The sequence below is a fragment of the Erpetoichthys calabaricus genome, chromosome 14 (genome assembly GCF_900747795.2).
Source record: "Erpetoichthys calabaricus chromosome 14, fErpCal1.3, whole genome shotgun sequence".
Taxonomy (NCBI): domain Eukaryota; kingdom Metazoa; phylum Chordata; class Cladistia; order Polypteriformes; family Polypteridae; genus Erpetoichthys; species Erpetoichthys calabaricus.
Window position 1 is genome coordinate 97,000,646 of NC_041407.2, and position 16,487 is coordinate 97,017,132.

At 41.4% G+C, this 16,487-nt stretch overlaps 1 protein-coding gene across 1 annotated transcript in view; it reads right to left on the reverse strand.

Moving 5' to 3' along the window:
• The window catches only part of gpr179 (G protein-coupled receptor 179), a 98,340-nt gene extending 82,427 nt beyond the window's left edge, over positions 1-15,913 (reverse strand). The window contains exon 1 of the mRNA XM_051918987.1: positions 14,332-15,913. Within this exon, the coding sequence (XP_051774947.1) occupies positions 14,332-15,389 (1,058 nt within the window). The 5' untranslated portion in view covers positions 15,390-15,913. The remainder of the gene's footprint in view (positions 1-14,331) is intronic.
• Positions 15,914-16,487: the final 574 nt, after the last annotated feature.

Here is a 16,487-nt window from a genome sequence, read left to right on the forward strand (position 1 = left end):
ATGAGGGCCGCTCTCAGACCTCGGAAGCCTCAAAGGCCTCAGATCCACTTCTACTAATGTCGATTGGTTCTCCAGCTTGGATCTTGGACATTGTAAGTTCTCCTTTTTGATTTTCTACTTTACCATCTCCTGCTCTTATTTCTGGATTTTGATTTCTGGTTTATGGATTTTGGGATTTTTTTTATTTTGTTGGTTTCCTCTTTGAGGCAAAATCTTCTAGTTGCCTTTTGTAATGCCTTACAGTGTAAAGGTATAAATCTACTCTCTATATATAAAATCCTAAGCCTAAAAATGCAACGGTGACGTTTTTAATGTCATGTTTTTATGTCACGCTTTAAATCGGGCTTATTTTATAACCTACATATACAGTGGGTACAGAAAAGAATCCCCCCCTTCGAAATATTCCCATCTTTTTGCTTTACAGCCGTAAGTGAAAACACACACAAACCAATATTTTTTCCAGCTGTATAACATCCAAGTGACAGATATCACAGCTACAGTTCAGAAAAATTATAAAAATCAAAAACAATACCTATTGAGATTAATAAAGGATCACCCCCCCAATGTCAGTGTCATTTTGTTGAACCCCCTTTTGCTTTAATGACAGCCTTGAGTCTGTTCAGCTACTTCTCTGTCAGCTTTGCACGCCTAGATTTAGTAATATTTTCCCCCCAACTCTTCTTTACAGTTGAACTGTTCCACTTTGGATGGTGAGCGTTGGTGGTCTGCCATCTTCAGATCTTTCCACAGATTTTCACTGTGATTTAGGTCTGGGCTCTGACTGGCCACACCAGGTCATTCTCTTTTTTCTCCTTCAGCCACTGTGTGGTCAATTTTGCTGTGTGCGTCGGGTCGTTGTCATGTTGAAAGGTGACCATCCTGACCATCTTCAACTTTCTGGCAGAGGGTAGCAGGTTTTCCTCCAGAATTTGACATTATTTTGCCCCGTCCATTTGTTCTTATACCCTGATGAGAGCCCCGGGCCCTGCGGCACCCCCACGACAGGATGCTCCCCCTCCATGCTTACTGTAGGTATGGTGTGTTGTGGATGGTGAGCTGCATTGGTGTCCCGTTTGGTGTTGAGGCCAAATAGTTTGATTTTGGTCTCATCTGACCATAAGACCTTTTTCCACTTGGTGTCAGAATCTTCAAGGTGCATTCTGGCAAAGCTCAAACGAGCCTTAAGGTGGTCTTTCCTGAAGTGGCTTTTTCCTTGTGACCCTCCTGAACAAGCCACAGTTGTGGAGCGCTTGTCAAATTGTTGTCACATACAGTGCCATAAAATCCTGTAACTCCTTCAAAATAGCCATTGGCCTCTTGGTGGCCTCTCTTACCAGTTTCCCCCTTGCTCTTCCATCGAGTTTGGAGGATCCAGGGAGGGTCCTAGTAGTAATAAACACTCGCCACTTCTTTATGATGGACTTTACTGAGCTCCTTGGGATTGCTGATGCCTTTGAGGTTTTTTTGTCTCAATCTTCTGCCTCATGTCTGTCCACAACTCTATCCCTGAGATCTTTTCAAAGTGACTTGCCACCCACAGTCAGCTGTTTGCTGTCAGTGGCACTACCAAGCAAGGGAATTAATGCTCCAGGAACAGCTTCACTAATCACACTGATTACAACTGATCACAGGTGGAAGGAAGACAGCAACTGCAATGGAAATGGTGGGCACTGACACCTGATGGAGTTTAGGAGGGGGGGGGGGGCATCCTTTATTAATCTCAGGGTTTCTTGTTTTTGATTTTTTTAAATTCTTCTGAACTGTAGCTGTGATATCTTTCACTTGGATGTTATAAATTGCATTGAGTAAGTAAAGCTGGAAAAAATATTGGTTTGTGTGTGTTTTCATTTAAGGCTGTAAAGCAACAAAAATGGGAATATTTCAAATGGGGGGATTCTTTTCTATTTCCACTGTATATATTTGGTATCATTCTTTTCAGGATTTATCGAACTTTAATGTGATGTTGTTAGATTTTCAGATTCTTATTCCGTTTTTAAATAATAAAGTCATAAAATATCAAGAACTAACATCTCACAAGACGAGACTTTGTGCCAAAAGATTTAACCAGGCCCGGGGTCGGAAATAAAAGACAAAGAGTAGGACAGCTGCTGTACAGGCTTTTAAATGTGCGAGATCACACAACACGGCAGCAGCTGATCGAGCAAAGAGGAGGTAAAAAAAAAAACAACTGTATGTGTTTCCCATTGTATCCCCGTTTAAGAAGGGGTGTCGGAGGAGCGCCTGTGTCTCCTTAGTATGCGTTCAGCCCCCCTCTTCACAACGTGTGCGGCAGAGACGCGAAGTGGCTGGCAAGTGAAGCCATCGGGGGGGAACCCCCTAGTATATGTATATTTATATATATTATATATATATTTATTTTTTAAATTGAGACCCAGAGATGAAACATAAGTCACAAAACAAGCGCAGTCAAAACCATAGTCACTGTCTGCCTTTGCAACTATATCACGAGACACAGACGCAGTCTTTGAACCAAGAAGACTATAACCAATACAGACAGTACAGTCTCCAATACAGTCTCCCTCCCAAGATTTTTTTTTTATAATAGAGACACATTATTATTATTATTATTATTATAGCAAGATCTGTTATATTATTTGAGCCCGCTGTTTACGGTTCTCCTCTCCCTTTTAGGATTTGGAAGCGTGGCCCTGTTTAAATGTGAAGCCTGGTTTTGAGTTTCCAGGTTGCCCTTCTTTGTATTTCAAGGCCTTTCATTTTTGCGAGCCAGCAGTCACAACAGAATGTCTCACCTTATGTCATGTTAATTTTGTTTTAATGTTGCTGATGTGTTTTTTGAATTATTATTTTCCACGTGCTTTTTGTTTTATATACTTTAAGGTGGTAGTGTCATGTTTTATTTAGTATTTATATATTGTGTATATAAGTTTGAATACATTCCTTGTTTTCTGTGGGTGAAATCCTAAGAGTCAGGGCCGCCTTTTCCTTACCACTGAGGGACCACCTTTGTATATTTTAGAGGGTAGATTGAGTCCCACAGAGGTTCATTGAGGTTCTTGGAGTAAAGAGCATTGTTTTAAGTATTGTATTGATATTTTTCTGCTTTATTGTGAATTCTCACTTGGTTTTTAGTTTCCAATTTTTGGTGTTGTGACTTCTTTATTTTTTTCCTTCATCTTATTATTTAACATTTTCCTTTTGTCAAAGGTATTTAAATGTTTCCAGACTCCCTGGCATATCTTTCAGTTAGTTAGTTTATTTATTGGGCTTTCTGTTTCGCATTTTGAAATTCACTTTACAACATTTATACTCCCTGTTTGTTTTCTTTCCATTTTGTGACTTTTGGCGCTAGTCGGTTGTTATGGGTGTGGTCACAGAGGTCATGACCTCGATGGCGTTTATGAAGAAGGAGTTTGCAGATGAATCTCCAAAGACTATTTAGAATTTGCTGAACTTCTGTTACCCTTTATGTTAACAACTTTTAATTGAAGCTTTTAGACTTCGATTTTTGCTTAGTGTTTTTGGTTCCGCTGAAAGTTTGGCTTAATTTTCCGGTTACGATCCAAGCACTGTCTCCAGGCTTGTTTGCCTTGGTTTGGCTCTTCAGGCATCTTGTTTTTAGGATTATTTTGTACTTTTCCCTGTTTGCATAATTTTTGGCTTTCTTTTTTATTTATAAAGATTGTTTGCCTTCTCTCTCAAGCCAGAGGTTTTACAGTTTACCCTCCCCCTTGAAAGGCATTTTTGTGCATTTTGAACATTTAAACTACTTTATGAACTTTAAAAGCCAGGTTCCCATGTTGAGCCTATGCAGGCCAAAGCCTGCCAGTGGTGTTAGGGGGCCAGACGTGTCTCTAAGAAGGCCAGTGAAGGACCTGGTCTAGTCTGTGGGTCCTTTTGGAATCCTTTTACCTTTTTCATTATGTTTGTGTTGCCAGTAACACACAACAAAATTAACCTCTCCAAAACAGAAAACATAGATGAAAAATATTACGATATAAGCTCACGTATAAGTCGGGTCTTGAAACCCGAAAAATCGATCATAAAATCAGACCCCGACTTATACACCCGTTCAAAAATGTGACACTTACATTTTTTGTTTTACGTCTTCTTGCCCCCAAAATCTCATGTCAGTTTCTCAGATGCATCGAATTTTGTTGCAGCAACACAGTCACCAATTCGCTACTTCAACGACTTTTAATTTAAAACCAGCTCATATTTTCTTCTGATTGAACGCTCCATCGTAGATAAGGGATGCTCTTACGATAAACGTGTATGAGGGTGTGAGATACAAAAAACACAAATCAGTGCAACGTTGCTTCGGAATAGTTTGGGTCTTACCATGTGATCACATAGGCACAATGGGGGGGGGGGGTTAGGAGCACACGCTGATACAGTGCATGGCCACACCCACAAAATGGCCGTGTGCTCCGTGGTGACTCTCTCAGGTGGCCGTTAGCATATCATAATCTCTTGGACCAATAGCGTGAGTTTTTCACATTCGACTTATGCGACCAACATTATGAAATACCTGAAATTATACGATAAAATCAAGTCCCGACTTATCCACGGGAGAACTTAAACACGAGTATATCCAGTAATAAAAAAAAATCAGAAAATAAACATAAGCCAGGGAATAAACTCTGGCTGTACACCCAAGACTGAGGATTCTAAGAATATAAGCCCAGGACATTTCCATGCTGCCCACTACATTTCCTCTACATTCTCTCTATCAACTGGACTTTGTGTTGCGAAGATCTGTTATGTTAATCATTGTAATGACTTTGTTTGTTTAAGTGCGTGTTTAATGTAGTTACAACTGCAAACTGAGACAAGACAGGCTCTTGGCAGAGCTCTAGGCCAATTTTAAACTGGCCAAACACCGAGCATCCGTACCCAGCTCCCTCAGGATCTGAACAGTACACAGCAGCTGCCATAGAACCCATTGCTCTTTTATCACCTCTGACCAAATACCACCTGGTTGACAGTCATATGCTCTCCTTAAACCCACAAAGTACACGTAGACGTGATTGTCAAAGTCCCATTAATCTTTAAATAGCTGTGTTTACTGACTCAAGGTGAGACAGTAAAACGTCTAAAAAATAGAATCTGTGGTCAACAAGCAGGCCAAGGCCAATAACGAAGGACGACAAGTAGTTGCCTAAAAATAAGAACGCCAAGCCAAAAAATCAAAGTCTAAAGCCAGGAACAATATTTTGTTCAAAAAAAATTTAAGCCAGTTAAAAAAAAAAATAGCTAAGTGAAATCAAACAGAGAATCCTAACATTGGATGTTCTGGAAATCTCTGAGTTGATCTTTACGCCGGAGCTCCAGATGATTTCACGCATCACTCTCTCCCCTTGGGGCTCACCACGGCAACGACTGATGCAAACTCAACCAAAAACCGGCGCCCAATAAACAAACAAAATGGTTTCGCGATAAGAAGTATAAAAACTTCAACTTTTTAACCAATGTGAAATTGATATTCCTCGAGGTTCAAAGCCCCGGAATCCATGAACAAAACGTACCCAACAACCGTAGAGAAGGCGGGAAAAATAAAAGAAACAAACTCATTATATCACCGTGCAACCAGGAAGAGGTCTGCTGCTTTCAAGTGCTAACGGACCGACCGTAAATCTGAGTCTCCGAGTGCGAAACTCCACGTGTGTGTACGCCCTATGAACCCGGAGCTACGAGTCGCACAATGCAGAATTAAGAAAGCTCCCCTAAGTTTTCATCTGGGCAACGTGATACACTTTTAAAATGTTTAGTTTGCTCTCTGTTTTCACGAAAAAAAAATACAATTTGTTCCCAATTCTCAAAACACATTAACAGCGACCTCACATTTCCCTGAAAAGTCCAACTGGAAATTCACGTAAACGTACTCAAGTGGAAAGGTATAATAAACTCCGATAGGTTGTGAACGTAGCATTGGCATACTGATCCATGGCCCGGGTGGAGTAGGCTTTATGCACCCGGTAGTGCTGGTGTACTTCCAGTGAAATCTCAGCCAGCTCAGTCACTTCCGTTGTCCATACTGCAGTTGTGATTTGTCTTTAGTGGTGAGAATGTCTCAGAAAAAGAAGTTTACGTTTCAGCGTACAGATAGCTCTACAGCTCAACATTGTTCTGTACCTTTATGTCGAGCTTCCAGTAAGTACAATAAGGTACTAAGTTTTCATAAATTTCCCTCTGATGCTGAAACCCGATCTAAATGGACGTCGCTATCTGGGGAGAGGCCTTTACAGTTAGTCCCCATACCCGAGTGTGTGGCCGGGCATTTTAAAAAACGAGGATTTTCACAAGCCAGGGTCATGACAGGGTGGCGACTGTTGAAGAAGTGTGCGGTTCCTGCGTTGTTTCAGTGGAACAATTTCTCCGTTCCACATGCACATGGGAGAGGAGAAAGCGAGCAATGGAAGATGACACATCGGGCGAGGAGGAGAAGAAGGATCCAGCAGTTGTCAACCTAGCGCTTGATGGAAACATGTCTCTCAGAGAGGAGATCCTCCAGCTAAGGAAACAAATTGAGGCCTTACAATGAGGCCGCGGTTTGGCAGATACTCGCTTTTGTACAAGGTCAGATGTCCAGCAGACTCATGTTATTATGTATTAAGCTTATATACGTATTCACCTGTCTCTGACTAAAGTTTAATGATTAATTATTGAAAATCTGTTTTTTTTTTTTTAAAGAAGCCTAATGTTATCACATTTGTTCCATGTAAGTTCATAGTAGGCACAAGTTTTTAATATGTCCGGAATCTTACCTTCATAATTGCGGATGTAGCTTGAAACATATACTTTGAAGCCCTTTTTCTTTTTAGCTCCTGATGTTCACTACAATGTTTGAATAATGCGACTTATGTCGTTTACCGTAAGTCTGGTCACACCTTCAAGTGATCTGATCAAAAACACAATAGGTAGTCCATTTTGATATCGGCACCAGAAGTGCAGCAGCTGGCCGGAAGACAGTGTCAGGTTGGGGAGCATGCACTGGTACAGCCGCACCCACCACGCAACGAAACAGTCTGGGATCCTGGTTGGCAATCTCCCAGGTAGACACGCAGTCCAGTCCCACTCTCCAGAAATGACCCTCTATCTGCCACAGCCAGGTGTTACGTGGGTGTCCCCTTGGCCTGGTTCAGCCACGCGGGTCCTCAACAATGAGCCGGATCACCCTCGGGTAATCGCGTCATATGGCCGTAGTGCCATAACTGACGCTCCCTCACAATGCAGGTGTTTTGTCTTGGTGGAGTGATATTTTACTCTACTTTCCCCTTTTGTATTATTAATAAGTAGCCTTTGTCAGAATGCCTCAAATCTCACAGACTTACCACTGTTTATAAGGTATTATACCATATAACTTCTCCCCACCTTCCTTTCTACATCTATAACCTCAGGCAATTAGGTGTAGTAAAAGACAAGCAGGAGTTAAGTTACAATTTAAACAATGTATTATTGATAATATTCATAAATAATAACAATATGCAAAGTACATTTGAATATTGGCAACCATACAACCTGATATAACGGTGTTGTGTAGCTTCAGGCGGCACACAGACTTGCTACTTAAAGTGTCTCAAGTTAAGGCATCATTGGTGGTCAGCTTTCTTCAGAACAGGCCGCATGCCTGTCTCAATATGGCTGCCGAGCTGTGCTCTTCATTGTGTTGTCCTTTTCAGTTCATGCATCAGTTTGGTAAGAGAGAGTGAGGTTAAGCAAGCAAATTTATAGATTCTCTGTCCAACCCCTAGAGCCAATAGGACGTCATGGTACTTAAAGGCAGGTTCCAACCAGAAACCAGCTCCAAACAGCCATACCTCAGACCAATGGAGGAATAGAACATCTTCACACAATCACATCCCACAAAACCATTTGTTGAGCTAAAGTTTGGCAGTTAGGCAGCCTGGCTTTCCTATGGGGGTTGAGAGACTTTAGCAGAGAAACACTTGCCAAACTGGTTTTAGGCACCCCCCCAACCCTATTGTAAAATTCACTTCCCTGAATTAGTCCTGGGAGGGGGGGGGGGGGTTGTAAACATGAATGCTTCTCACTAACATATCACTAATGTAACATTGCTCTGCCTAAGTTACAAATAAAGACATACAAAATATTTATCAACTTATATGCAAAATCTCACATCATAACAGCAGGTCATGTGCCTCATTCGGGACTCCTTGAGCAACACAAAGTCAAACCAGCGGTGCCCAAGGACTCTCTGAAGAGACACCAAAGGAGTCCAGTCTTCATCTCAGGTCACTAGATAGTGTCCATGTCTCACAACCTATTCTCTGGCAGTTCATCTTGGGTGTGCGGTTTGATTATTAACCAGAGCCTCCACCCCACTCCTCAGACGCAGGCCATCAGCTTTTTTTTACTTGGTATTCTGTGAATCCCAGGTTCATAGGGTCAATGCTGCCCACATGTGCAGAGGACAGAGAAATTCTGCTAATGATCATGCAACGATACGCTGCTCTCCATGGCCACGATTAGTGAGCATAACTACCTCACCTCGACACTTCTGTCTTCCGTACCTGAAACATCACAGCCTACTAACAGGTTTGTGGGTGTCATTATTGTCACATGAACAGAGTTAGAGTGAAACCCTTAAGACCATATCAACATTTGATAACTTTTCCAGCGATTTTCAGTCCTAACTTTCATTTGTATAATCTTAGCGTTTTTGGAGGTACTCGGCCGTGCTCTCCCATGAAGGTCAGTTGTCTATTCTGATATTCCCAACAACTCCTTCCGACCAGTCCATGACTCACCCTAACAAAATCAAACAGGTTAGATTTTGTCTTTAGTTATAGGGGTGGGCTCTGTGTGCGAGAGTCGAGAACCCACGAATGCTCATTCGGAAACACAATACACGGATCAAGGACCACACAAATAGAAGAGAAGGTTGTCTGCCTGATTTCTTGTATTTAACTTACCACAACAGAATAGAAAAAGGAAAAAAAAAAGGGGGGGGGGGGCAGAAATTGCGGCTCAACTTGCCATACCTGTTAACCCTTTGTACAGCACCAACTCCTTCAGGCAGCTTGTTATTGGAAGAGCCAGACTGTGTGGGAAAGTCATCACACAATTGCTAAATCTGACATGGCCAGTACTTTCCACTCGAGTAAACTGAGACGAGATCAGAAGTGCAGTCTGATAGACCCCCAAACCCCGCAAGCCACTATCGACGGCTAGAAGTCATACTACGTGACACCAGCGTTTCTTGCATGTCCTAATCAGTGTGTAACACTTCGGCCTCTCTGGCACCCTAACTAGTGAGTAGAAGAGCCTTACCTCACAAATTCTGTTGTCTTTATCTGAAATATATAACATACCTCGAAGTTAGAGCTTATTTGATACACAGGAAGAAACATGGGTAACACTTCAGTTTAGGTACCGCAAAAATGAATCTATTATTTCTTTCAAACTAAATAAGGAGAAAACAGAACTCTTAGTGATTAGCAAAAATGGATATAATGAGGATATTAGAAGTAAACTTGATCCATTAGGCTTAAAAGTCAAGACAGAGGTAACGAATTTAGGGGTAATTATTGACTGACCTAAATTTTAAATCACAGATTAATCAGATTATCAGCATTTTTTCACTTAAGAAATATAGCAAAAGTTAGATCCCTTACAACTTTGCAAGATGCATTTTGTTTTTAGTCGACTAGATGACTGTAACGCACTCCTCTCAGGACCACCCAAAAAAGACATCAATCGATCGCAACGAGTGCAGAATGGAGCTGCTAGAATCTTAACTTGGAAAAGAAAATCTGAGCACATCACACCAGTCTGAGCGTCGTTACACTGGTTACCTGTGTCATTTAGAATTGACTTTAAAATACTGTTTATGGTTTACAAAGTACTCAATAATCTGCTCCATCCTATATCTCAGAATGTCTGTCACCGTACACTCCAAATCGTAACCTTAGATCTTCAAATGAGGGCCTGCTTAGAATTCCAAGAACTCAACTTAAAAGAAGTGGTGAGGCAGGTGGCCTTCTGCTGTTGTGCACCTAAAATCTGGAATAGCTGACTGATAGAAATTCAGCAGGCTAATACGGTGGAGCACTTTAAGAAACTGCTAAAACACATTACTTTAACATGGCTCTCTTATAGCTTCATTTTAGTGTAACTCTGATATTCTGTATATGTATTCAATTATCATTTTTATCATGGCTCTGCGATCCGTACTCAGCACTACTTTCTCTGCTGTTCTTTTTTACAGCTTTCTGTGATGCCGATCTGCACCACCACCACCCGATCAAAGCACCGTGATGTCCCAGCATTGATGGATTGGAGGTCTGATGTCCACACGACTGTCATCATCTAATTCTTCCACATGGAGCCTGAAAACCATGAGGACTGATTGAGGTCATTTATGTCGGGTAGAATGCCCAGTAGGTATTGGGTGGTCTCGTGGCCTTTGAACCCCTGCAGATTTTCTTTTTCTCCAGCCCTCTGGAGTTTTTTATTTTTGTTTTTTCTGTCCTCCTGGCCCTCAGACCTCACTTTATTCTTTGTTAATTAGTATTGCCTAATCTTATTTTGAGATTTTTCTTTTTTTCTTTCTTAATCTTGTAAAGCACTTTGAGCAACAGCATTTGTATGAAAACACACTAAAAAAATAAATGTTGTTGTTGCTCTTGTTGTTTACTCTCATATAACAAGATCTTAAGAAAGGTTTCTTTTGGTCTTCATAACACTTACAAAATATCAGCAGACAGGTTATGCATCTCTCTGCTGCGTGGCGTGTTGACCTGATGATAAAATGAAGGATTCACAGGCCGTATACTAAATATGTAATATCAAGAGAAATGTGTCTCAGTGAAGACACCTCAGACCCCTCCATAGCGACGTTTTGTTAGAAGGTCACATTGCTGAGATGAATAAACACTTTACTGATGCTTTGTGAGTGTTATAAACACCCAAAAGAAGGTCTTGTTAAGGTCTTGTTACATAATAGTAAATAAGTAATAGATGTACCTAAACAGGTGGTGTCTTCTAACTGCAGTATGGAGGCTCTTTTTAAAGTACATGGCAAACAAGGACCCTAAATTCTGTTAGGCCGATGGCTGATGGATAAACTCAGATGTCCCACTGAGCACCACGTGCCTGATTAGGGGAGCTCTGTGCAGCCTGTGGGAGAAGAGACCAACCGCTGTTAGACGGGTACGCAGGGGGTACTGGACTTAGTTATTTATACAGTCCAGAGACATGCGGGCTAGGGGGATTGGCAGTGCCATAGTGTGGCTGTGTGTGTGTGTGTTATGTGTGTGTCTGTGTGTGTTATGTGTGTGTGTGTGTGTGTGTGTTTGTTATGTGTGTGTCTGTGTGTGTTGTGTGTGTGTGTGTGTTATGTGTGTGTCTGTGTGTGTTATGTGTGTGTGTGTTATGTGTGTCTGTGTGTTTTATGTATGTTATGTGGGTGTCTGTGTGTGTTATGTGTGTGTCTCTGTGTCTGCGTGTGTCTGTGTGTGTGTGTGTTATGTGTGTGTTATGTCTGTGTTTGTCTGTGTGTGTTATGTGTGTGTTATGTCTGTGTGTGTCTGTGTGTGTTATGGCTGTGTTATGTCTGTGTTATGTGTGTGTGTGTTATGTGTGTGTCTGTGTGTGTGTGTCTGTGTGTGTCTGTGTGTGTTATGTCTGTGTTATATCTATGTGTGTTATGTGTCTGTGTGTTATGTGTGTGTGTCTGTGTGTGTTATGTGTGTGTGTGTTATGTCTGTGTTATGTCTGTGTCTGTGTGTGTGTGTGTCTGTGTGTGTTATGTGTGTGTTATGTGTGTGTGTCTGTGTGTGTCTGTGTGTGTTCAATCTATGATGCACTTGCGTCCTCTCTGGGTGTTGTTCCTGTCTTGCACCCTATGCCTGCTGTGAAAGATCCCAATTGCATTGCGTCCCTGCTCAGGATAAAGCAGGTTTAGAAAATGGATGGATAGTCTTGTCATAGCACACAAACACTTATTTTATATATCACATTTCTGTATTGATCTCCATCTTAAGGCAATTTACAAAAGACTATCACTGCTATTGATGTGCATTTTTGTATTCATTTGTTTAGCTGGAGCATAGCCAAGTTAAGTGACATGCTCAAGGGCACACAATGACTGGCTTTATAAATGGTTTACAGTCCAGTGCCTTAGTCACTACCTTATATAACAACTTCTTCCCATGGATTTTCTTTTTCTTTCCCATTTTCATAAAAAAAAACTACACATAGATATACAATCAGGCCCTTTACGTTATGGCTACTGAACCTCAAGTCGAGCAATAATCAATTGTTGACTGATCAGACCGACAAAGATCTGCTGTCAACACTGATGTGTTGCCTAGAGACAGAAATGAAAGGCAGAACCACTGGGAAAACTCCGGCTCTGGCATTATAGGGTGGGCCACGCAAGCAATAGGTGGAAGTGGAAAGCTGGGAGAAAAGCAAAGCATTTAGAAGGAGGATTAGGTGTCTGGAGCATGGAGGACACTAATGGAGTGACAAATTTACAACCTTCAAATATGGCCAGTAAAAGATATCTGGTTTATGAACGTATACTGTATGTGCACTGTGGACCAGTGAAACTGAGAGACACCTTCATCTCAAGGAATTCATCACCGATTTGTGGAGCAGTGCCTTCGGTATCAATTAGTTTGAAAATGGATGAAATCTGAACATGCATACGACATCTATCTATCTATCTATCTATCTATCTATCTATCTATCTATCTATCTATCTATCTATCTATCTATCTATCTATCATATAGTGCCTTTCATTATCTATCTATCTATCTATCATATAGTGCCTTTCATTATCTATCTATCTATCTATCTATCTATCTATCATATAGTGCCTTTCATTATCTATCTATCTATCTATCTATCTATCTATCTATCTATCATATAGTGCCTTTCATTATCTATCTATCTATCTATCTATCATATAGTGCCTTTCATTATCTATCTATCTATCTATCTATCATATAGTGCCTTTCATTATCTATCTATCTATCTATCTATCTATCTATCTATCTATCATATAGTGCCTTTCATTATCTATCTATCTATCTATCTATCTATCATATAGTGCCTTTCATTATCTATCTATCTATCTATCTATCTATCTATCTATCTATCTATCTATTATATAGTGCCTTTCATTATCTATCTGTCTGTCTGTTTCCTTTCTTTCTGTGTATCCATCCATGTAGCTATCCCCCAATTTCCCAAAACGTGTTTATTTGATTAGTTAGTTTAAAATATGCCTATTCAACTTTCAACCTACTTTGAATGAGAACGTTACACGTTAATAAAGCACCAGTGCTTTGCCCATTTTTCCATATTATTCTTTGTTTTTAAATGATCATCTTAGCTTGATCCACCAAAAAGTTGCCACATGATTGTAAATAAAGGTCTGTTTCAAATGTTGAAAGCTGTATCTATGTATTAATCTGTTTCACAACATACCGTTCTCTTTCCACACTATTAGTGTAATGTAATGTATAAAGTATTTTTGCTATATGAAAAATAAGTTGCATGATATTATAATGTAATTTGTGTGAGAACAACAGGGACTTCAGAATGAGACTCATCACCTAAATGACATGATTCCTACAGATGCAATATTTTAAAATATATAATATATAAAATATATTTTTGTTAAATGAGGACAATGCTTTTTCAAATTTAGGAATGCTGTTTCCACATTATATACATACAGTGTGTTTATATATATATATATATATATATATATATATACGTGTGTGTGTGTGTTAAGCAACCTGTCATATTGTGCCTTTCAGATCTCTCTGTTTTAAATATAAAGGCACTTTTCTATCCATCGATCCCCCAAATTTCACAAAATATGTCTGTTTGTTCAATTAATTTAAAATATACAAATTGAACTTTCAATCCATGAATGACAGCCGTACACATTAATAAACTGTCAGATTTTTTTTTAAATGGTTCTCTTGACCCAACAAAAAGTTGCCAAGTAGGTTTTCCTTTCTATTATAACTGGAAGTAAGGATCTGTTTCATTTTTTTTTACTGCCTCAATTCCACAACTCACTGCTCTCTTTCCACACTATCAGGGTAATCTTGGGGGGGTTCAGGTGAGCCACCCGGCCTGATTCCTTTACTGTAGATGTAATATTATAAAGGATCTTAGATATTTTTCCTGAATGACAACAGCACTTTTTCAATTTTAGGAATGCCATCTCTGTATAAATGATCAGGTCAATAATTAGCAAAGTACACTTAAAAATAAAACGTGAGTACAACACATTTTGATGGCAAATGTAATCTCACCCCTTTAAAATGACCCAATGTGAAACAAACTGGAAGCCAGGAACTTACTTGAACTCGGGGCTGAGGTCAGGTTTGAGTCCGTAGAAAGACGTCGACATGGTGGCCATCCAGTTAGGCAAGAATTTGCCTCCTTGGCATTCAAGGAAAGGCGATTTTGACCAGCGCACATGTTGGCGGTCCATCACGTAGCTGTCCCCCCGGTTCCATTTGGGTGTATCCAATGTGCGAAGATCATTGCTAAGAATCCTCTTGTGCAGGTATGAAGATGGTGGAGGGCCTTCTTGGAATTTGAGTTCCGTGAACCAGTCGCTGCCATCACTCAGGTTGCGCAGCTGATCCCATGAGGAAGAGAGGTCCTGTAGCATGATCTCATTGAGAGTTGGGTCCCTAGTGGCCTGGAGAACCAGCTGGGGCCTCGTGGAAGTTGGCTCTGTGTCAAATGATAGTACGGCTCTAAAGATTTTTGGATCCCCTTCTACTATGCTCCGGACTAAAGAGTGGTACCATTCGATGTCCTCCTTGATGCTGGACTCCCGGATATCATTTGTCTGGAAGATCATATTAAGGAAATTGGCAGCATGAGTAAGGGTATCCAAGGCACTCCGCAAAAATGGGTGCAAGCTACGACTAGGGGAGCCTGACACTCCCTTCAGGTGGTGTCTTCTGGTACAGTTGGACAAAGAAAGGCGTGCAGATTCTCCACTATATAAAAAGGATTCTGCCACCTCCGTAGCATCTTGCTCAGACTGTTCTGGTCCGGCAGAACCCGTTGCTTCTGTACTGGTACCCTTATCAAGCTCATTTGTTGGTGCAACGCTTGCAAAGAAAGTGCCTGTTGGACCAGCACCTGACCAGTTCATTTCTTGTGGCCCTTCCGTCTCTACATTTCCTGTGGATATACTTGAAGCCAAAGTAGAAAACCCCCTTTCAAATGCCAAAACCCCAAGTCCAGAGGCCCCTTCGATAAACGCGCAGATAACTAGGTGCAGCAGGACTACCTCCATGAGTGTCTTCTGCTGTCCCACCCAGCCTGCATCACAAACCTTCATCACGGTCCCTGCTTTCATCCCTTCACCTGCTGCACAACCTACGGCGAGGACGCTCATCTCCTCAGAACACTTTCAAGGTGCACCTTGCAGGGTTCAGATGCCAATCTTGTCCACAAGCTGCAAGGATGCGAAGGTGCAAGCATGACGCTGTGCCGTGACAGCAGGCAGCTGCATCTGTCATTTGGATTTCTCTATTGCTTTGATCTTCTGAGATTTGATTCTCCCACATGTTGGTCCAGATCCTCTTTAAAAATGTAGAAATATCCTTGATCTGCTGGCTGCCAGAGTGAGCCTCTTGATTATGTTTTAGAATTATTTTTTGCAATTCTGAATAGCAACCAACAGCCTTAAATGTAGCATCAGGCTGAAAGAGAGACGTTATATCCTGAGCTCACTCCGCCTATCCTTCTGCATCCATTAGGTTTATTAGACAGAATGCAGAATTGAAGAAAGAGCTGGATTAGTAACGCTACTAAGAGAACAGAATGATAAAAAAAAAGGTGGGATCCACACTTCAGAGCTCACTAGAGGCGAAATCCTGCTCTCGCAGTTTTAGCAGCCTCAGGTTAAACGCACGACTCTACTGCTCGTTCGCTCGCTCGCTCTCCTTCCCCTCCCTCCTCCCTCCTCCCTCGATCCCTCCCGCCCTCCGTATTTCTGCTCTTCTTCATTTTGGATGCAGACGTCACATCATCAACAGCAGCGGCAGCCTGCGAGAGGTGCGCGCCGACTCTCCAACCGCCTCCCTACTGAAATACCGTCTCCTGGGGTGGGTGTGGAGGGGGAGGCCAGCTACCACTTGGGGTGTGTGGCATGATCGTGTGTGAAGGAGAGGTCACGAGAGAGGTGACAGTCATACAGGACAAGAGGGGCAAGCTGTGGAAGGCCACTAGCGTATTTAATATCTATAGGAAAAAAGCATCTCGCATTTACACACAAAGGCATGGCATACTGAAGTCTCTCTGTGTGCCCGTGTGTGCGCGCGTCTATTTGATATCGGATCTCCGTATATGACCAGGTGATCGGGGTTGAGACAGATTTACAAGTCTCTAACTTTCATGATTTTTTTCGGTCGCTACTTATGACGATTCCCCTTCTGCGTCTTTGATTGAAATTCCTCACTCTTTTATAGTTGCGTTTGGTTGTGTATTTGCA